Here is a 22,628-nt window from a genome sequence, read left to right as displayed (position 1 = left end):
AATTATCTAAAGGTTAGATGACAGTCTGTGCTGTGTTTTTTATTTACACACTAGGTACAGAGAGAGACATTTTTTTTTCTCTGTATTGAATAAAAAATATATTAAAAAAACTAGGAGAATACTGTACATTTATATAACACAAGAAATCATTAGTCGTAACATATAAAATATATCTTTATACATAAACACGCTTTGTATGTGTGATGCTTCGCGTTATCTAATCACTACAAACAGATCTTCAAGCAGAGATTCCACAATTCTGTGTACACATAAATTTACCCTAAATTCAATACATAGTACTTATTCAACTATAGCCTTAGGCGTAATATTACTGGAACCAACAACAAACGAATAAAAGCTGGCCATCCATCCGGAGATCCAGTACATCATGAGAGCCCAGAACAGGAACTGCGCGACAATATCGACGAACCACATGCTGTAACCAAACACGTGTTCAGCAATATACATATATATACTTGGTAAATTAAAAAAAAAAAAAACTATCACAAATAGATTGCACGTTGAATGTTAAAAATATTATTAATATTCACAACAGATTAATAAACATTAAAAATATATATATATATATAAAGTGAATCTAATGAGGTGACTGGTATAAAACCTCCTTGAACGTTACTTCGGACGGAATGAGTTAAACAACTTCACCATTAACACTGAACTGCGATAGTTTGGTATACTTTGGGTCATGAACTCACATCTTCATGTGCCGCCTGGCGCTCGGTAAGGTGTCGTCAGACTCCTTAAGGATGAATATGCGAGCAGCTCGGATGCAGTCCTCGAAATATTTCGATATATCCAAGCCTGTAATTTAAATGAGAACAAATTTCGCTGAACGACGTTCTTCAGAGCAAAATTATCTTCATATAGGTAATTAATTATAATTAACTATGAAGAATTATCAGAAATTCAACGAAAAAATTTGTTGGATATCTGCAGCTATGTCGAGAATTGAGGGTAGTTTCATATTAATAGAGTGTTCTTATACAGGACAGTCTGTTTTTTAATATTATTGGCAGAACATGAAAATATATCTTTCATCATCTTAAATATTGGTTAATTTAAATGAATAAATTAAGTAAATGTTTGCGAACCGAGTTCAAGGCAGTTAATTGCTGACAATTGTTTTTTTTTTATTTCAATGACAACGAACGTTTTTGGTGTCACACAAAATAGACCATTTGTGTATAAAATAGTTTAAAATATACAATAATATATTACGACTTTATTCTGATATTCCGACACCCAACGAATCCATTGTTATCTTAATCAACACGTGCCAATGAGTCCTTCACATCCGGGTTGTAACTCACCTATAGCGTCAACCTTGTAATCTCTTCTCTCCCGCGGATTCAGTTTCTGTCGGACTGTCTGAGCGATGTCAGATTTGAAGTCCCATTGATTGTTCGTGTAGTACTCGAAGACTTCGAAGCCCTTGCTGATGCGGCGATGAACCCTCATCAGACTGAATATATAGACATAGGAAAAACGTTACGAATATGGTGGTAATTAAAATTTGATCATTTGTTCATTGTGACGCTGTACCATGTTGCGCAAAAAATATACATTGTATCTCATCGAGTGTTGTTGTGAATGATTCATGATGAATTATACCATCTACAGAGTTACAAGTCCGTTTGTGATGAGGATGACATTGAAAATAAAATTGACATTAAGATGTGACTAAAAACATTGGGTATAAAAAATAGTTTTCCTCGCCCAAAAACCCATCTAAATTGACAACCTCTAAGATTCTGTTATATATTTACATTAAATTAATAATGATCTTACACAGGTTTATATCCTAAACAAAACAGTAAAGTGTCTATTATAATGGCTGGTATCCAATGGAAGAACAATGCGCATATGTTGTGATATAGCCTGGAGTGCTTCATGGACCCACCCGGGTACCTGAAAACAAACAAAACACATCGTAATTTAACATAATTTTTCAATAACAATATATTAAAATTTATTAATTTATACAATTCTTACAATATCAACTTTAAAATTATTTTGTAACTATTGACGCGTAGAATTAAAACCAACAGAAAAAAAATTAATTGTAACTTTTCTGTTATAAATGTCGCCATTTAAATAGTTGAAACTAATTAAAATGAATAAAATAACATTTAATACATACATATGCTATTATATGTGTTTAATGAAAAATCAAATAAATATATTGTATTGAAAATATAATATAACTTTGCCATTGCCTTACGTTGGGGTCATACACACTTAAAAACATAAATGTATTCATAAATATCATAATTCCTGTTTAATCAAACAAAATTTATAAACAATACCTTATTGTATACAAATAAAAAACATATAATTTATCTGAAAAACCAGGTTAGGCGTTTAAACTGGTTAAATTCAGCAATTAATAGTAAAAAACAAATAAGGACTATTGATCTAAAAAATGCAGAAAGAGCATTATATCTAACAGTCACCAGATTAAAAATTAAATTAACATAACATAATTTAAAATCATTCTCACCAAACAACGTTATTTAAGGGCACTCTGTTCATTATTATCTCCCGCCCAGCATCAATCATCTCCAACCACGTGACCTTGATCTCAGCGGATGACGTGAAATTTATTACATTGGACTTCGTGTCACTGTAAATGTTTATTATTTATCAGTTATTAACAAAATTAAAATACAATGAGGTTACGTGAACATTATTTTTTTATTGGCTATAAGAAAATTTATTAACAACAATGGTAAAGGTCGAGAAAATGGTTCTAGGTATCTGACACAAACGAAATGCTGTACCCAAATCCTTTATAGAATGGTACAGAAGCCCCAAAAAGCGTCTCCCTCCACAGTTAAACACAAATTTAACCAGCTCAATAAAATGTAGTGGTAGAGCCTAGCTGTAGTCATGTGACTACAGATCGAACATGGGCTGGCTCCACCGGGGAAGTACCACCCTCTACAGAAGATCGGCTTGAAGTAGCCTTTAATGGCTGCGTTTCGTCCGATAAGCGAGAGAGCCGGTTGCCCTTTCCCTGTTCCTACCCTTTCCTGTCATTTCCTTATTCCCACCCCTCCCTCTTCCTAAACAACCAAAGTTGGCAACGCATCCGCAACAGAGATGTTGTGGATATCCACGGGCGACGGTCACTACCACCCATCCAGCAGGCCGTCTGCTCGTTTGCATATAAAAAAAATACATTAAAATCTATGCTTACCCCAATTTGATGTAATTCCAAACGCAGATCATGATGCCATTAATGAAAACGTCGACCGGCAAGTAGTCTGCGTAGCTGTTACTTTTACAGTACATCGTTCTGATAACACCTTTACCAGCACCTGGATAATGTTTATATTGCAATAATTCAATATATATATAATCGGTATTTATAATGGAAATTGAAGTATATACATACAAATTTAATATTTTTTTTTATATTAAAAACTTAATTCCTATTGACTTGGAAACGTTAAATATATAGTAATTTATAATTTACGGAGGTCACTGTAACAGCTAGTACTGCTGTAAACACCAAAATTTTCCAGTAAACCCTAAGATTTACCAAATCTTAATGGTAGAGTCCAAATAGGTTAGGTTAATTCATGTAGAAAGTACATATGACTCGGAAAAGATCACATCGGTACTTGCCAGGTTTGGAACCCGCGAAATAAATTATGTAAATACATGCACATATAATATCTTTATTAAAGAATGGCGTTGTTGAAAAAATAATGATTTTTTATATAAATATATGTATATATAGATATTTTTTTTGGCCGGCAACCTAGTTTGCAATCTCAAAAAGTATTATGAAGCGTTTCAGATTTCATTTAAATGATTGTGTTATATCCAAAACTGGAAAGAAGGCAAACGAACACACAGAAAAACAACAATCAGCGAGCTAAACATATATATATATATATATATATAATAAATTATAATGTATTAATACCAATAAGCAATCCCGTGGGACCGTTTATGTTGTCCGTCCATCCAGGAACCGGGTCCTGCCACACCGGGATAACTGTAGCCAATAATAAATTAACATAAATAAATAATATAATATTAAGAAAATATTATGCGAATTAAACTGTCAGATTAAAGTTACTAGTTATAATAACATAATGACCGCTTTCAATGTTCATACAAACACTTTATATATATCATATATATATCATATTATTTTCAATGTATATATCTATCGCTACGACTAATCTTTAAGACAGCTGCACCGATTGTGATGGAACTTTAAATTTTTCATAGCCTATGTGAGAGAGTAAGTTATGCAACCTTTATTTGAGCTCGCCTATCATAATATAACACATACTATCTTTGTTTATTTTGTGAAATAAAATATTGTCACTTACAAATAATCGAAGGACGATATTGCTATACAGTTAAAAACCGCTAAGATAATTTGACACTAGCATTAAAGAATATGTAATTTTATCATAACAAAAGAGTTTCTTAGGCAATATTGTTTAAATTATTAAAAATCTCGTCTCTTACGTATTATTTACATAAATCCTTTTCGTTGATTTATTGTTTATTTAGGTTGTATATTAAAATGTGCATCCTAAATGTCCACTCACCGATGGAAGGTCTCAACACGATCACCGGTATGTGTTCCATCGCTTCGACTGCCAGAGCTTCTCCCAAAGCTTTCGTGAAAGCATAAGAATTCGGCAGTTTACTCAGCAAACTGTAATATTAAGAGTCCTCACTACAATTTGATTGTTTTCAAACCAATCTTACCGTAAATAGTCTGGTATTCTCATGTCTAATGAACAAATAGAATGAAATCAAGACAGCTTCGAGTTAAAATTTTAATTGATGTGAGTGAAAAAATATAGACTGCAAAACAAAATCTTTATTTTATAAACGTTCTCCTTAATTATTTAACTTGAGAGTATTAGACGAAGGCCTCTAACGTTTTACTAGCTTGAACTCATCAACAGCTCATCACAGAGCTCACCGAAATGAAGGACATTTGAAAGTGTGCCACGCGAAAAATATTTATTAATTTATTATAATAAACTTATAAATGGATGAGAGGAATCTTCTCATCATTCCATGGATTCACGTGCGGGTGCCGGGTCCATGATGCAGGGAGAGGAGCTTCAACAGCGCCTGGGACTTGCGACCCAGGTGTAGGTTTAAGGACCCTATCTAACGCGTTAAACGCTCACTTCCACCGTCCAAGCTCCTTTCTACCTTACCAAATTTGAAACGAACCTACTAGGGCTGTACGAAGTGGGGCACGCCCCAAGTGATATCCTCTACGTCCCCGTCGTGTGCCCTGGACCCCTTCCTGACCACCGTAACGGAGTGGCAGGTTGGGTGACCAAATCTGGATATCATTACTTGTGGCTTTTAGGAGTGCTTTCGTTGCGTTTTTTTGCTGTCAGAGCTTACACTTTTGTTCTGCTCTCTCTGCTATTTGACCCTCTCCACTTGGTGCGCGGTAACGCAGTGGCCAGTGGGAGGTGACTATTTCGCGGCTCTCCGTATTAACTGTTTTCTGTATTCGATCCCTTACTGACTTGGCTTGCCTACTGGACTTTGTAGCTATTGTGGTGTGGATCTGTTGAATTGTGTGTTAGTTCTTTTATTTGTTTGTGTTGTTTGTTTGTTTCATTTAATCTGTTAGGGGAAAATATTTTTTCCCCAACAGAATCAGTCTTGGGCAGGGCCCTTGACTGGACAATGTCTGAGAACTCAGAGTCGTCGGACAGGAGAGGGGAGGCTCCTCGGAAAGTCTCCCCAGTCCCTCGGCATACCAGAAGCAGGGCGGCTACTATTTCGAGCGGTTTGGATTCTGAAGCTAACCCGAGGAAGAGGAAGGACTCGGACTTTCAGTCGGACTTCGCTTTTAAGTTCCCGAACGTTGTCCTTCCGAAAGTCCTCAGAAGTTTGAACGGCAGAGGGACCTACCACAATGCTGGTTCGTCCCAAGCCAAGCGTGAGAGGAGGGAAGCAGTGATGGTGGCCACCGACTCCGATTCTACCGTGACCGAAGTGGAGACGGATCAGATGCGTTCCCCCAGAAAGGTGCAGGGTAGGAGGTCGCCAGACACCTCAATAGAGGACTTATTAAACAAAACCAAGGAGAGTTCCGAAAGGATTTGTAAGCTGGCGTCCATGTCCAAAAACCTAAAAGGAACTGTAAAGAAGGAGATCATGGACACCTCTATGGCCATGTCCCAGATGGTCCAGGCAATTGCGGGAAGGTCCACAAGCGAGGAGCTCAAGAGGGTGCTGGCAGACAACAAGCGCCTAAAGGGCCAGCTGTCCGCACTAGAGGGCGAGGTGGTCGCGCTTAGGCGAGCATTTGCTGAGCGCGGCAATCAAAGGAAGAGCCTTTCGGCCGGGGTGGAAGACACCGCAGAAGAGACGCAGGTCAGCAAGCCTAGTGAAGGCATCACTAGGACGGAGCTGGCCAGCATAATGGATCGCTTCCAGCGAGAGCTGAGCGAGCAATTCGGGCGCATCCTAAGTGCCCACTTGGAGGGGCTCGAGGTGGATGGCCGACTCCTTCCAGCCGTCTCACACCGTCCAGCATTGGCATCTGAGACCCAGAAAAGGAGCCACAAGCAAGTAGATAAGCCCACCACTCTTGCCCCACCGGCGAACATGCCTAAGGAGGCGAGAGCCAAAAAGGGGGCTAAAACGAAGGCCGTGGCAACGGACTCAGGACGAGCTGCAGAGCAGGCGGCGGGTCCCTCCCAACAGGAACCACCTGTGGTTTTGGAAGGCTGGACGACAGTGGTGAAGCGGACAAAATCCAAGAAGTCCGCGCCAGCCCCCGCTGCCCCTAAGGCACCAAAGAAGAAGCCTTCTCTACCGAAGCAGCCGAAAACTCTAGCGGTGGTCGTGACCCTTAAGCCAGAGGCCGTGGCTGAGGGCATCACGTACAAGGATGCCATTGCTAAGGCCAAACAGTCCGTCAACTTGGAAGAGCTGGGAATTGGCTCGACCAAATTCCGGACGGGGATAACGGGGGCTCGAATTATCGAGCTCCCTAAGGAGGTCTCTGCCGCCCAGGCGGACAGCCTTGCGTCCAAGATTGGCCAAGCTTTAGGGGATGCCGCCAAGGTGACACGCCCCAGGAAAATAGCCAACGTCCGAATTTCTGGCCTGGACGACTCGGTGACCCCGGAGGAAATCCGCAAGGCCCTGGCGGAAAAAACTGGAGTCTCCCCGGACGACTTTAAGGTAGGGCTAATTACCCACGGGTACACTGGGATAGGCTCTACTATAACTGCCTGCCCCATTGAAACCGTTCCTAAGTTGGCGGAAGCGGGTCGGCTGTGTGTGGGCTGGAGCGCTGCCTCCATCAGGGTTCTGGAGCAGCGCCCAATGAGGTGTCACAGGTGCTACGGTATTGGACACCCGCAGCAACTATGCCCCTCTAACAAGGACCGCAGCGGATTATGTTTCCGCTGCGGAGAAGAGGGGCATATATCTAAAGACTGTTCAGCCCCACTTTGCTGCGCGGTGTGCAAAGACCGGGGCCTGGCATCGGGTCACCGAATGGGGGGAGCCCACTGTAACCCCCCTCCGGTCAAGGGCCGCTCCCTACAATGGGGATCAGCCCTCCACTCTCCGGCCACGTCGGCTGCCCCTGTAGAGATGCCTATGGAAATCAACAATGCCAGTTAGGCCCATAGGTAAAGTTCTTCAGGGGAACTTAAACCACGCGGTCGCAGCACAGGACCTCTTGTACCAGACTGTGGCCGAGTGGAACATAAATGTAGCTATCGTTGCGGAGCCATACTCTATTCCCCGAACCCATAAATGGGCCGGGTCCGTGGATGGTTCCGCGGCTATTTTCTTTCCCGGCGTGGCCTGCACTCACTCCGTTGTGGAGAGAGGAGTGGGCTTTGTGGCAGCTCGATGGGGAGAAGTAGTGGTGGTCTCTACATACTTCTCCCCAAACCGCAGCCGGGCCGACTTTGAGTCGTTCCTGGCTACGGTTGAAGGAGTCATCCTTCGGGTGGCCCCCAGTCCGGTGCTGGTGGCTGGGGACCTCAATGCGTGGTCTCGCGCTTGGGGCTCTACCAGACCTAACGCCCGCGGTCGTGTCCTGGAGTCCTGGGTTCTGTCATTGGGACTCCAGATTCTCAATAGAGGCCACACTCCAACCTGCGTCCGGTGGCAAGGCACATCCATAGTGGACGTGACCTTTGCCACCCCATCACTTGCGGCTCGCATCAGCGACTGGCGGGTGATGGAGGAAGTGGTGACCCTATCGGACCATCGGTACGTTCGATATGATATCTCCCCAGCATTCCCCGGGACCCCTATCCAGCTGGGTGGCAGACCACCTTTCCTAAGGTGGTCACTCGTTCGCCTCCAGCCCGATGTGGCTGAGGAGGCAGCGATGGTGAGAGCATGGGCCGCAGTGCCCGACACCATGGCTGGGGATGCCGACTGCATGGCGGACCTTTTCGCAGACGACATTAAGGTTGTCTGCGATGCCGCTATGCCGAGGACGCAGGCCTGCCCCCGAAACAGGGGGCAGGTATACTGGTGGACGCAGGAACTGTCCAGCCTACGTACCGCCAGTATGGGGGCTAGGCGCGCCTACCAGCGTTACCGTAGGCGCGCCCGAGGAACGCTCGGTGTAGAAGAAAGTCTATACCGGGCCTACCAGGATGCCAACAAGGCATTGCGGACGACCATTCGCAAGGCCAAAGAGGATGCCTGGGACCAGTTCCTGGGCATACTCAATAACGACCCCTGGGGTAGGCCCTACAGGGAGATTAGGGGGAAATTCTCTACTCCAGCTTCTCCTACCTCCTGTATGGAGCCTGGGTTGCTGCGGAGGGTACTTGGGACGTTGTTCCCTGATCCTGGACCGTTCGCACCTCCGCGCATGACTACCGCAGATCTCGCTCAAGGGGCGCGGGTCTACGGCCCTCCCGTGTCGGATGCTGAATTCAGCACGATCCGTTTGAGGCTCCGGTGCAAACGCAAGGTGCCGGGGCCGGATGGGGCCCACTCCAAGGTATTGGCTATCGCCTTAGGGCCCCTGGAGGACCGGTACCGCGCAGTGCTCAACACCTGCATTGCGGCGGCCCACTTCCCCAGGCGATGGAGAGTAGGGCGGCTCTGTCTACTCCGTAAGGAGAACCGTCCGGCGGATGCCCCAGAGGGCTACCGGCCTGTGGTGTTGCTGGATGAGGCGGGGAAGACTTTCGAGAAGATCCTCGCCTCCCGCATCATTCAGCATCTAGAAGGCAGTGGGCCAGATCTGGCGGAATGACAGTACGGTTTCCGCACTGGACGGTCCACGATCGACGCGGTGAAGCACCTCAAAAGGTGGACTGAGGCGGCTATCGACAGAAGGGAGGTGGTGATCGCGGTGTCCCTGGACATCGCGAACGCGTTCAACACCATCCCTCACGAGTGTATCACGGAGGCACTCAAGTATCACCGAGTGCCTTCGTACCTTCGCGCCATTGTCGGGAACTACCTGCAGGACAGGATGATTCTCTATGAGAGCGCGGAGGGCCGGGTCGAGTCGTGGAGAGTGGCGGCAGGAGTACCCCAAGGTTCCGTATTAGGCCCTCTATTATGGAACCTGGGATACAATTGGATTCTGCGGGGAGTGATGCCGCCGCGCATGGATGTCATCTGCTTTGCGGATGACACGATGGTCGTGGCGGCAGCGAAAGAATGGGACGAAGCGGTACACCTTGCGTCGTTCGGCACCTCCCTGGTAGTTCGGCGAATCCGCCTCCTGGGTCTAGAAGTGGCGCTAAATAAGACGAGAGCCATCTCCTTCCATGCCCCTCGCCGCAGAGCCCATCTGGAGCTTAAAGTGATGGTAGAGGGCGTCCAAATTCCAGTCGAGGTGCATGCGAAGTACCTCGGCCTTACTTTGGACTCCCGGTGGAGCTTCAAGGAGCATTTTAAGCTCCTCGCTCCACGGCTGTGCGCTGCCGCAGCCGGCCTCGGACGGCTCCTCCCCAACGTGGGAGGGCCTGGTGCAAAGTGCCGTCGGTTGTTTCACGGGGTGATACGGTCGATGGCACTATACGGAGCACCGGTGTGGGCTGAGTGCCTCACACCCTGCACGCAAGCCCTTTTGCGCAGGCCGCAAAGGATAATCGCAACCAGAGCCGTGCGGGCATATCGCACGGTTAGCCACGGGGCGGCCTGCGTACTAGCGGCCACGCCTCCTTTTGACATCGATGCACTTGTGCTTGCGGAGGTGTATCGGCACAGAGTCGAGGCGAGGCAGCGGGGTGAAGAGCCTGCTCTAGAAGACATAGAGCAGGCCCGAACCGAAGCGCGGATTGAGGCTCTACACCGTTGGAAGGAGGCACTTGCCAACCCTATCGCAGGTCACCGGACGATTGCCGCGTTTCGTCCGGTGTTAGAGGAGTGGGTGAGGCACCATCGGGGCAACCTCACTTTCCGCCTGGTGCAGATTCTAACAGGACATGGTTGTTTCGGCCACTACCTGCACCGGGTCGCCAGAAGGGAAGAAACGCCACAGTGTCACCACTGCGGCGATCCCGACGACACTGCCGACCACACCATGGTAGTGTGTCCGGCGTGGCAAAATGAGCGCCGTGCACTCACTTCGGCGCTCGGCGGGAGGATTCTCTCGCTTCCAAGTTTGGTCGAGGCCATGATTGGTAGCGATGAGGCTTGGGAGGCTGCCGCTTGCTTCGCCGAAGCAGTAATGTCGGCCAAGGAAGCCGCGGAGAGGGAGCGGGAGGTAAATGCTCTAGCCGCTTCCATCCGGCGTAGACGTACGGGTCGGAGGAGACGGGTGAACCCGTAAACGCCTTTCTTCGACGACCTGGAGGTTCGACCAGCCTGCGTCAAATGGCACTGACGCAGGCATTGCACCTGGTCACCACGTTTGGGGATTATCTCGGCTTTCCCGGGTAGTTCCCCATCGGCGCGGTAGTCCGGCACAGTAGCCGGGCGGCCCGGGGGTGAATTGGTGAATTGCTACAGCAGGTCCCAAATCACCCTAAATACGGGCAGGAAGGGAAGCCGGGGAGTTTTAGTGGGTATTCCCAGTGCCAATACCATCAGGCGCTGGGCGACCCCCACACAAAACTCACTGTCGAGCCAGGGCAGTGAGCAGTCTGTAAGAGGATTTCTCCCCGAAAAAAAAAAAAAAAAAAAAAAAAAGGGCTGTACGAAGTACGTTCCAAGAATGAATTGATGTGAGTTCTGGACAGGCCCAAAGCTTTTAGAACTATATAACTAAATATGTCATACAGATAACGAAATGCATAGCAAAATTATTGTAACTGATAGGATATTCATATTGTCTGTCCGACTCCGACCGAGAGATATATATATATATATCTCATTTTTCATATATATATGTATGAAAAAATCGGCTTTTCTCCCTTGTCTGCGTTCAGCCTTGTATACAGCGTTCATAGACAGAAGGTACAGTACTTATATTTGTTTTGCTGTTTTTGCTATGGTGATAGATATTTTTTTGATCATTACTTGGGCGTGATAGTGGCTACAGCTTCATCAGTCATCCACTCCATAGCCTCAATGATCTTGTGGGGATTAGCTGGTGGTGGATAAGGTTTCTCCTCCAGGAGTTTCTCGTGAAGATGGCAGTACGCCGTTGAAATGTGGATAAACAGCTGAAATAAAAAAAAATGTGATCAAAGATAGACGCAGTATAAGATAATCGAGGTGCATTTACGAATGCTGCTACTGATTTTAGCTTTACAGAAAAGAAACAAATAGTACAGTTGTTATAATTACGTAAATAATTTATTATAACTTTTCCTAACTTATTTTTTAATCTAACTTAAGAATTCAGTTTGTGTACACCCAAAAAAGAGTACTATTTGTGTTAAAAAAGGTATCTAAATTTATCTTACTTTAAATATTATATATTTTATACATGTATCTGTCTGTGTTTTGTGTAAATTTTAACCTGTTCGTAATCCGAGAGACAATAATCCATGGATTTATAATTTAAGTAACGGTAATAAATTAAAAAAGATTTTTTAGCCAAAAATCCAAATCATTCCGCTCACCTTAAGTTTCTTACACTGCTTCGCCAAATCTAAAATTAATTTAGTTCCGCGCACGTTCAAAAACACAGCCTTTTTCAATTCCTCGTCGAATCTATAAAAATAACACAAAATAGTTTTAACAATGTAGCTTAAACCGTAGTTAAATCTATAGCTCATAAACCTAGAAGTATTTATCTGATTGACACTGTTGCTTATACGGTCATAAAACAGTTGAACCAGGCTAGAACTCTCTTAAACAAACTCATTAAAATTGCACCAAAAATTTATATGAACCGATTGACTAACATCAATAGATATAGATAGAAAATGAATGAAAGAACGAATGAAAGAACGAATGGATAAATGCCTAAATGAATGAACGCGTTTGTATTGGCTGAATGTAATCCTGACTGACCTTATAGTGGCCGCAGCGTGCACCACTATGTGTACATTTTCAATGACATCTAGCCTGTCGGTGTCGCTGATAGCCAAATCAGGAGCAATCACGTCTCCGGTTACTATTTGCAGCTTCTCCAACAACGGTTCAACACCACCGCGGAGACTGCGTAATTTAGCAAACAACTGTCAAAAAATATCAAAATCATTACATGTAACGAGCTCCTAAAAAAACAGACAATCTTAATTAATGAAGAAAAATAGTTTTAAAATTACGTTGCAGGTATTAAAAAGAAGATTTTTTAAATCCTCTTTTAGGAGGAGTTTAAAAAAAAACTAAATTAATCTAACGATTTAAATGTAATAACTACGTTTAGTTTAAAATATATTCATTACATAAGAATATTACTTCTCCGTAATTATTATTTATAGAGATATTACTTCAAGTACATAAACTAACGATCAATCGATAATTAATATAAATGTCAAATACAGGCGTCGTGTTTGATTTTAATATAGATAAAAAAAAACAATAAAATTCATTACAACTTATAGATTAAAAAAACTTAACATTTAAGACATTCGTCGAAGATTTCTATCGAACTATCTTATATCAGACATTATATTTAATTATCGAAGAAATAAAAATACGCTGTGTATAAGTAACTTCTCGTTTGGACGTCATTTTAAAGGAAAAATATCTTAAGTGAAAGTGTAATGTGACCTGACATCTAAGCTATTTGAATGTAACGAGGTTGAAATACTCAAAGATCATACCTTTGTTTACTTAATACAACGCAAAATTTTTATTAATGTAGTTTTTGCGAGCGATTATCTACGCAAAATCAGGGTCAGGGTCACGCTCAGAGAGATATGTCTTAAAACAACATATACGTTGCAGCCTTTTCAAATTAAAAATCTAGATACAGCCTACAGTGCCATCTGCCAGGCTGCCAGGGCATCTGGGGCGCCGCAAAGATACAAACAAAAAAAAACATTCAAAACCGTCCAGGAACCGAAAGAAAAATGTATATAAATCTCTAATATACATATATATCGGCGCAAGCAGCTTCAATTACGGATGCAACATGAAAATAACTCAAGGCTGGCATCAATTACTATAACACCTTATTGGTCGCCGTTACTATTGTTAAAAGTAAAACGAAATCAAAGAGGATAGAACTATGTTTGAATTCTGGTATAAATATGACGTCTGGACGCACGACGGCGGACTGCAGAGTTCAGCGAGTGCGGAGCATAAAGAATGTGATTATGAAGAACCTTCGAAAAATACAAGAACATTTAGAAGAATTGAAGTTTCATTTTGAAATATCTGGAACGTACTGAAACGAGTGACATTAGAGACGTCAGCGAGGCTGGCGTCCTGTCTTTAAAAATAATGAATCTGTAATAAATCCGATATATACATAATATGTAATCTTGTTTGTCTCTCAAGACGTCTGTCAATCAATTACGTGACGCCCTTTGGACAAAATTATTTAATTACGAATTGACGTCAACGTTGCTTCCCATCACGTATCCACGTTTTGTTTATTCACTGAACAAAAAAAATATTTAAAAAAAAATCACTATTCATTTTTCTTACACAATTGGAAAGTATACATTTTTTTTACCAATCACATCATTTTAACTATTGACATATAAATATTATGAATTTCGACGAGCGAAAGTATGTTCGTAATTTGACACTTACTCGTTAATTTACACAACACATATATCGGCTCTTACACAACCTAATACACGTAATAAATTTTCATGATTTTTGTTTATTGTAAAACAATATTTATTGCCAACAGCGTCATCTAACTGACATATAAATATATATATGGATTTTACATATTATAAGCCAAAAAAACTTTTTCTTCACTCAAAGCCCAATGAATAGTTTAGTAATAAATGCAAGTTCATCCTGAAATGAAGTTAATAAATTAAATATCAGTCATTAATTACATTAAAGTCAGTCAGTCATTAAATGAGACTGAGACTAGTCTAGATATCGATTGTGCTATACAGTCACACATGACTTCGTTGTTGCAATCATTTGTCGGAACTAGACGAAACTAAACGTTACTTATTTCAGTTTATTTGCGCACAAAAGTTGCTTAACCGAGAACTATGTAGGCCAGTTAAAAGGTAGGTATAAACTCAAACAACAGAGCAACATTTCCTAATAAAGGTCTCCTACAACACTTATACCCATGACATCTTAAACACAAGACGCAAAAAAAATTGCGAGAACAAAAAAAATATGACACACACATTTTATTGTGTAAAATGACGTAATTTGTTGTTATTTTTTTTTTGATATCCTTTTTTATCTAACTCAAAAAATAGTATCTCCAAATTATTTCGTTTAAAATTGTTAATTCTATGTTTGTTTAAATATAGTTTTAATCAAGTGAACACTACCGTCAAGTAGTGAATAAAAATAGTTGCGAAGCCTACGATGTCGTCAGCGGACACGGTTACGAAACAGCGTAATACCTAACTACTTCGAGTTTAACTTGGTTTAAACTAACTAACACCTCTTGGTTTTACTTGTTTATTAACCATATATCTTATTTTTAACAAACTACCTACAAAAGCTTCAAGTCAAGTCTTCAAGGGTTCCAAATATTATTGTTTGCAACTAATCGTTTGGTTTAAAATTATAATTACATCATAGTTAACCTATTCTTGTATTAAGGACGATATTTAATTATAATTATAGCTGAATCGATATATATTTATGAAAAAAAAAATTAATTTCAAAAATTTTCACGTACAATTTATATTTAAAATCATTTCATTGAAAAGAAACCATATAATAAGTTAATATTTTCACCTCATCGTTCAACATTTCCTCGAGACGCTGTTTCGGTGACTTTCCTTTCTTCGGACGTACTAACAGCATGATTTTCGCTATGTCCGGACATTTTCTGTAAAAAGAAAAAAATTACATATCCCTATAATAAAGATCAAATTTATGTCACTTTTAACGGAACAATTTAAATCAATAATAATCTAGAATTAATAATACGATATATTATTGTAATAACAATAGTATTAGTAATCCTGCCGAAAGTATAAAAATTTCTCGGAAGCCTACAGATATAACATACCGCAATAACTTTTCCACTAGAACCTTCCCCATGAAACCAGTCCCTCCAGTCACGAGAAGGGTCAACCCAGCGAAGGTCTCAGCAATCCTATCCGGCAAGGAGTCCAAGTCATTGTCATCTAGAGACATCTTGAACTATAAAGGAAGTATGAATTATATAGATATTTTTATCTCAATTCTTACATTATATCGAGTTCTTTTAGACCCTCTACAATAAAATATAATTCCCATCAAAATCCGTCCAGCCATTAATTATATATCAAGGCCCTACCTCCAAAGGCATGGAAATAAAATGAAATCATGTGAATCAAATGATTTTGCAAATTACGCAAAGCATTGAATTTTCTAATAGATTTTACACATAAAAATTAACATTTAACTCTATAAATAATTATAATAAAAATACATTAATTCATTCCATATCCATAACGAAGCCAAAAATATTTTATTTCATGACTTTTCTCTTTTCGTTTTCGGACATATAAAGTTTTTGTTTTATTTTCATAGTATAAACATATTACGTTCAAAAGAAAATTTAAGTATAATAGGAACAACCAGTTTTATATTCAGAGCTAATAGCTTTGACCCTGCACTTCGCTTGCATGATAAATTATTTTTTTGTGATCTCAGAGTTTGATTTTACACAAAACATTACTCCATCACAGACCAATTTAGATATGAAAGACTAATTATATGCTAATTTAGATCAGCATAGTGTTTTGGCATAACGACGTAAGAAAACAAACATACAAACTTTCTCACATATCATTAATTTCCTATGTTTTCACCCAGCGAAAAACTAGACTAAAATATTCGTCATCAAATAGACATTAAGTAATATCATCAGCTCAGTATTTTTGATATAACGCTTGTTGGCAAATCCTTTCAAATTTCGTTATGCCATCCGTAACGTTAACTTAGAAGTGTGTCGTAACACTAACAATGAGAAACGAAACGGCCTCGGTTATACCAATAGTGTAAGGTATACAAAAAACTACGTGCCCAATACGAGAGACGTCGGTAAAATGTTTTGTCATAAACTCATTAATGAATTAAAATTTCTTTCAATACATAATCATATATATTCTTGAAGAAATAAATAATAAAAGTATGTAAAATTTAAAAAAACTTATATGTCCTATGTAGCTGCCTCGAAAGCCTTAAACCAGGAAACGGGTTGAACCGTACCGCACCTAACAGTAATGTGATGTCTTTAAATTACTTCCAAGACTATCAGGCCTAATGCTACCTCTAAGCCTGTAGACCTAGACTGACGTATGGGGTCATCATAAAATCCTTTTCCAGGCGATAACTAAAAAGGAGAATATCACGAGAGCTAGCTCTTCCATCTCTTGAAAAGAACGTGATTTATTCTTATACGAACATTAAGAAACAACCGTCAACTTCATAAATAATAGTTACATTAAAAAGCCAATAAAAAAATAAAATATTTTATTACGTGACCAGATTTGAATCTTGGACTATCGGATGTTTCCGTCTTGGTCGCTTTAACATTTATGTTATTGTGTCTCGATGCGTTTCAGTGAAATATTTATGCCTTATAATTTAATTTATTAGTTTAACAAACATATTTTTTACGTAATGTGAACTCTTATATAGACGTATGTTTTTATAAGGTTGATTATTGCCAGATAAATTATTTGTCAAGTCGCTTTATATTACAATAGCATGGAATACAGAAAGATTTCACGAAATCTTTAGAGATTTCAAAGGAATATTAAGAATTTATTATGTAAGAAACATTATTAGGGTATAAACAATAATCATAATAAGTTTTGAGTATTTAAAGTTCCAGGCATCTCATTATCTGAGACGAACAAATAAAACATTCACCTTGGCGGTAAAAAGATGTAATGTTGCCATATAAAAAAAAATATTACCCAAAATTATTATATTTTTTGGGTTAAATATATTAATTGCATGAATTTTTTTGTCTCCATGTACGGGTAAATAAAGGAAATCTTTATCAAGATTCTTCATTTGAATGTAAAAAATAAAGACTTCCGTGTGATTTTTAATTACGTAAATTAAGTTTGGAGGAAAAAAATATATATGAAAATATTTATGTTTAATTTAAAAACAAGACAATACATTACTTTTTGTGCATATTTTTTTTTCTCTCCATACTTAATTTCCGTCACCCGTTCCGACCTAATAAGGAATAACTGTTTGACGTTCAATAACAATTTTTTCCAACCCATTGTTTGTTACATTTGACCATAAGTATAGATTTATTTTTATTATTCGAACAGAATAACAGATAATAGTTTTATAATGAGATCTAAGATTTTCGCGAGTTTTATTCATTTTAATGAAACTAGTATTATTCGGATTTACTACGCGGATTTTATTATTTAAAAACTACATAATATATATATACGAGATCATCTCGTCTGCCCGTGATCACGGTTGCTGCAAAGTAACCGAAACGTCGGGATTATGTAGTTTTTAAATAATAAAGTACACGTAGTATATCCGAATAAAACTAGTTTCATTTAAATAAAAGTTTTATATTGAAAATTCAATATCATCTTAAAAAAAAAACAGTTTTAACGTAACAAAATGCGATCAACAAGATCAACAAACACTAAACTGGAAAACTCATTCATAAGCTCAGTATAACCTATCAAACATTGGTTGGATCATAAATTATTGCTGACCTAAACATACACCTAAATAAAGTAAGACACCATACCTTAATTGTGTGCCAAAATCTAGCATCAACACTAAATCTCATGTACAAAATTCATTCCATATTTTAGGACATCCCTTATATATCATTAAATTTAATAACAAGTAATTTATATTAAAATATTTAATTAAATAACTATAGTATAGTATAAAGTACATATATAAAAAAATATTTTTATATAAAATATTTTTGGGATATCATCGTTTTTGTTGAAGACAATCAGTGAAAATTCGTTCCGATATCAAAATATAGTATGCACCCAACTACCCTCACATACCACTTCTACGCATTATTAAAAGTATAATTATTACAATTTTTTTATATATATAAAGATTTTAAATCTATAAAAAACTCAAAACCCAATCAACATTTATTTCATTAAATAAATATAAACTAATATATATAAAGTCCTTTAAATTACACAGACTTCTGTTCATATATATAAAAAAAAATTAAATTTAAATTTAGTACAGTCTGTCATTATCGTTCCCTATCATGTAATCATGCCAGTGATCACGGTTGCTGTAAAGTTTCTGTAAATCGAGACTTTGCAAAAAAATATATAAAATAATAAAATAAAAACATTAGGATTTACGTAAAACATAATATCCTTATAAATAATAACATGTACAAATAAATAGCTTGTAGGTATTACTATGCCAATGAACCAAATAAATTCAAGTCTATTGAAAAATACATATACATACATACATATATATATGTTTTATATATATATACATAGCCATAAAGAGAACCGATAATCAGTTTAGTTTGTCATGAGCTAACATCACAATTTGCTAGCTATAAGACATTACATTGTATAGAATATTACGTAATAGTAATTCATGAAAACTAGGACAGAATTTTTTTGTCTTCGTTATAAAACATCTCAAGATATTTCTAGAATATTTTCATAGCTACTAGAACTTGTTAAATAATGAAGATAACTCCGGTAATGTTTTTATTTAGAATAATTAATAACAACGAATAATATTATGTTTTCATCAAAATATATTCATATTTTATATAATATTTTATTAATGTATGTTTTATGATAAAACATTGATGATATCAGATTTAATGCTATCTAAGATTTTCGCGAGTATTTACATAAAGAAACTAAGATTTTGGTAGACGTGATGATAGGTTTCACCTCGTCTCCGTGATCACGGTCGCTGTAAAGGAACCGAAACGTCGGGATCTTGTATATATACAATAATAAAAAATGCTTAGCATACGAAAGACTTAGTTTCGTTTAAGTATTAGATTTTTATAGATCTAAATCTTTTTTCTTAATATCGTAAAAGGGCCAAATTTAAGAGCGACATATCTCAAGGAGTGTGGCTTTGAAAAAAATCAAACCTATATAAATAAGCAGCTAAGGCATACAATCCCTTGCACAATACGTAAAGTTGCAGGTCTCTCTCAAGGTTTCCAGCAAACAGTTTGACACGATTTTGACACTAATCACCAACATGTTGTGTAATCGCATTAAGGGCAAAATAATCTTCTATACAATAGTTGGACATAGATATAAGTATTAATGAGAAGTAATTACTAGCTTCGTTCAAACCAAACCAAACCAAACCAAATCAAATCAAATCTAATGAACACTATTGTTATTATTGTGTTACAAAACAGTGTAGTAATCACATCGGTTCAATAGATTTCGAGTACACTTGCAAAATTATACATACAAATGTACAAACACTTCGGGTATGTAGAGATTGTTGCGTTGTTAGAAACGTGTATCGTTTGCCTCTATCACACTGAAATATCAATAGCAAATAAAAAAAAACAATTACCAAGGAATACACGGAATTAAATAAAAAATATTTTTGTTATTTAAGAAAATTTCTTCAGTTAGTCTAACTTTGTACTGATTAAACTTATATATATATATGTGGTATCCGTAAATGTCACCGATTGTAGAGCTTGCTGATTGTAGCATACAAAAATATACAATTAAATACTGAATAATCTAGATTTATACACAAAATCGGTTAAAATATGAACGAAACTGATCTGCTAGCAAAATTATTTCCAAGATGTAATAAAATTATCAATAATAAAATTAAAAAAAAAAATACAAACAAAGTAATTAAATTTTATATTACATTTCCAAATAAACCTCACTTGAATTGAATAGAAATCTATACATATAATAAGACAGTAAAAATCGAATGTCTGTACATTAAATATTTTTTCCAAAAAACTGGTAGAAGGCAATTAAAGAAGAGTCATAGAAACCAAAAAAAAAATGTTTGGATTTTTTGTTTGTCTGTCTGTCTGATACGTTACAACTTCAAAACTACTCAACGGATTTGAACGCGGTTTTCACAGTTGGATTACATATAATTAGGAGCATTGTTAAAAATTTGTTTCGTCAAAATCAGTTAAGGGAAATAGAAGTTGTGGTCAATTTTAAGTTTGATATATATATGGTTATGCGAAAAGCGATCAACACGCGGCCGGAGCCGCGGGCAACAGCTAGTATAACATAAATAGTTAAAATGATAAGCCACCAAATAATGTTTTTTCAACAAGTTTTTAATCACTATTCCTGTCACGAAGCAAACACCATCCATTTTGCTGCTGGGACAAATAAACTCACGATGTCACCGCTTCGTATACTCGTATAGAGAATTGGAGAACATTTAAGGATACTATTAAATTAAAGTATTTTAAACCTTGTTTCCTTGTATATAAGGTATATATTTACAACTCAAATTATTATGATTTATATATTTTTATTATATACATAGATCCAGTCATTTTATGACAAAGATTATTTTGTTTAATTTTAATAAATAAATTTGGATTATTCGAAGTTTAGAGACTGTTCCTTTGTTGAAATATAGTCCAAACAAATTTAAATTAAATACAAAGTTTATATATACATTAAAAACATTATCAACATAAATTATTTATACTAGCTTGTGGAACAATCAGTAGTTTTTTTTAAGATTATTATAAAAAAATTCGACAACGGATGTTCCATGAAGCAGACATTAAAAACGTATTAACTAAAATTGCTTTACAAAAACATACTTTAATATAAAAAAATATATATATTAAAACCTTTTTTAATAACTTATATCATATAATACTCAACTCAAATTAATACAACATACCTCACTATGAAAACATTATTTAATTTTTCTTTATAAAACACATACAGTTTAGATTAACAGATCGTTCACACACAGAATATTCAAAAAAATTAAATTAAGCAACGAACAATATATATAAATATAAAAAAACATACTTACATTAATTTTCTTGTAACGTGTAGTAACTGTCCGAGAGGAAAAACGCGACTGGTGTACTCAGTAGTAAAGCGCTGGTGTAATGATATTTTGCAATTCACAGAGCAAAATAACTATCATATGGCTTAAATATTAATTAATAAGGCAAGCCATATATATATATGATTTATATTAAAGTGTTATATATATAACAATATAAAATTAACATTCTATCATTGTATGCTGATTTAAATTTAAATTTTTATTATTTTAACGTTCGGAATAACACTTGATTATAACGAGGAATTACGTGATATGACAAGAAATATTGTATTGTTTCGGTAATTTTAAATCATTCAGAACGTTGTTTAATTATATATTTTTTATTTATATATATATATATATATATATATAATCTTTAATAATTCTATCAGATAAATTTGTGGGTAATTGTTACACTAATAGCTCTCGAGGATTACAAGAATGAGAGCATTTGTAAAACTCAATTTTAAATAGTGTCTTATGTAATCACTTTATATTGTATTGGTTTAGGTTTTTCCCCCGAAATAATGACAGCCTTTGTTAATTTACACGAACAATTGAATTGTCGAATTATATATAAATCTTAAAGTCAGCGGCAATACCTTCTTACGCTTACTCCGAGTTAACATCCACACTGCGTACGGAGAGTTAACAATTTTTATAAATAAAACTTATATAGAATTAAGGCAGTATTGAAGGAGAAACGCGAAACGGTAAGTATGTATGACAAGGCAGACTTATTGGCTGAGCGATGATCAGACACATCTCAGTTGAACTATAAAAATAGGTCAAAAAAAACATTCTTAAATTTAATTTTCATTATGTATTTAAAGTGTACGTATAATAATATTCAGCCATTTATATTATTTATTTTAAGTAGCCCCTATCCTGTCTATGCTGAAGCAATGTGCATCTAATACTGCATTAAAATCGGCTCAGTACGAACCGGAATAAGTTCATGTGAAAAAGTGGAACAAACTTATTTACAAGACACACACACACATAAACACACACACAGACACACACATTATATATATGTTTGAATTGATTTAAATTAATTTACTTGTAGGCATTTGTGTTTCGCCGTAGAT

The 22,628-nt window shown here is 37.7% G+C and overlaps 1 protein-coding gene across 1 annotated transcript; it reads right to left on the bottom strand.

The window, feature by feature from the left end:
* Positions 1 to 119: 119 nt before the first annotated feature.
* On the bottom strand, positions 120 to 21,667 carry LOC116776667 (putative fatty acyl-CoA reductase CG5065). The gene is made up of 14 exons (XM_061525688.1): positions 21,520 to 21,667; positions 15,536 to 15,669; positions 15,259 to 15,352; positions 12,433 to 12,599; positions 12,039 to 12,129; positions 11,491 to 11,636; positions 4,596 to 4,705; positions 3,956 to 4,027; positions 3,221 to 3,341; positions 2,522 to 2,644; positions 1,810 to 1,929; positions 1,332 to 1,483; positions 717 to 822; positions 120 to 436 (listed from the first exon to the last, which is right to left on the bottom strand). Exons 2-14 carry the CDS (start codon positions 15,661 to 15,663, stop codon positions 301 to 303), a joined length of 1,566 nt encoding a protein of 521 aa, XP_061381672.1. The 5' UTR covers positions 15,664 to 15,669; positions 21,520 to 21,667; the 3' UTR covers positions 120 to 300.
* Between the last annotated feature and the right edge of the window lie 961 nt (positions 21,668 to 22,628).

Source organism: Danaus plexippus, chromosome 30 (genome assembly GCF_018135715.1).
Source record: "Danaus plexippus chromosome 30, MEX_DaPlex, whole genome shotgun sequence".
NCBI classification, from domain to species: Eukaryota; Metazoa; Arthropoda; class Insecta; order Lepidoptera; family Nymphalidae; genus Danaus; species Danaus plexippus.
This window is presented reverse-complemented; position numbering and strand designations above follow the sequence as displayed.

Coding starts and splice junctions, on each gene's coding strand:
- LOC116776667 (XM_061525688.1), bottom strand. CDS start 15,663: ATGTCTCTAGATGACAATGACTTGGACTCCTTGCCGGATAGGATTGCT. Junction 15,353..15,535: donor CTAGTGGAAAAGTTATTGCG/GTATGTTATATC, acceptor TTCTTTTTACAG/AAAATGTCCGGACATAGCGA. Junction 12,130..12,432: donor CACGCTGCGGCCACTATAAG/GTCAGTCAGGAT, acceptor TTATTTTTATAG/ATTCGACGAGGAATTGAAAA.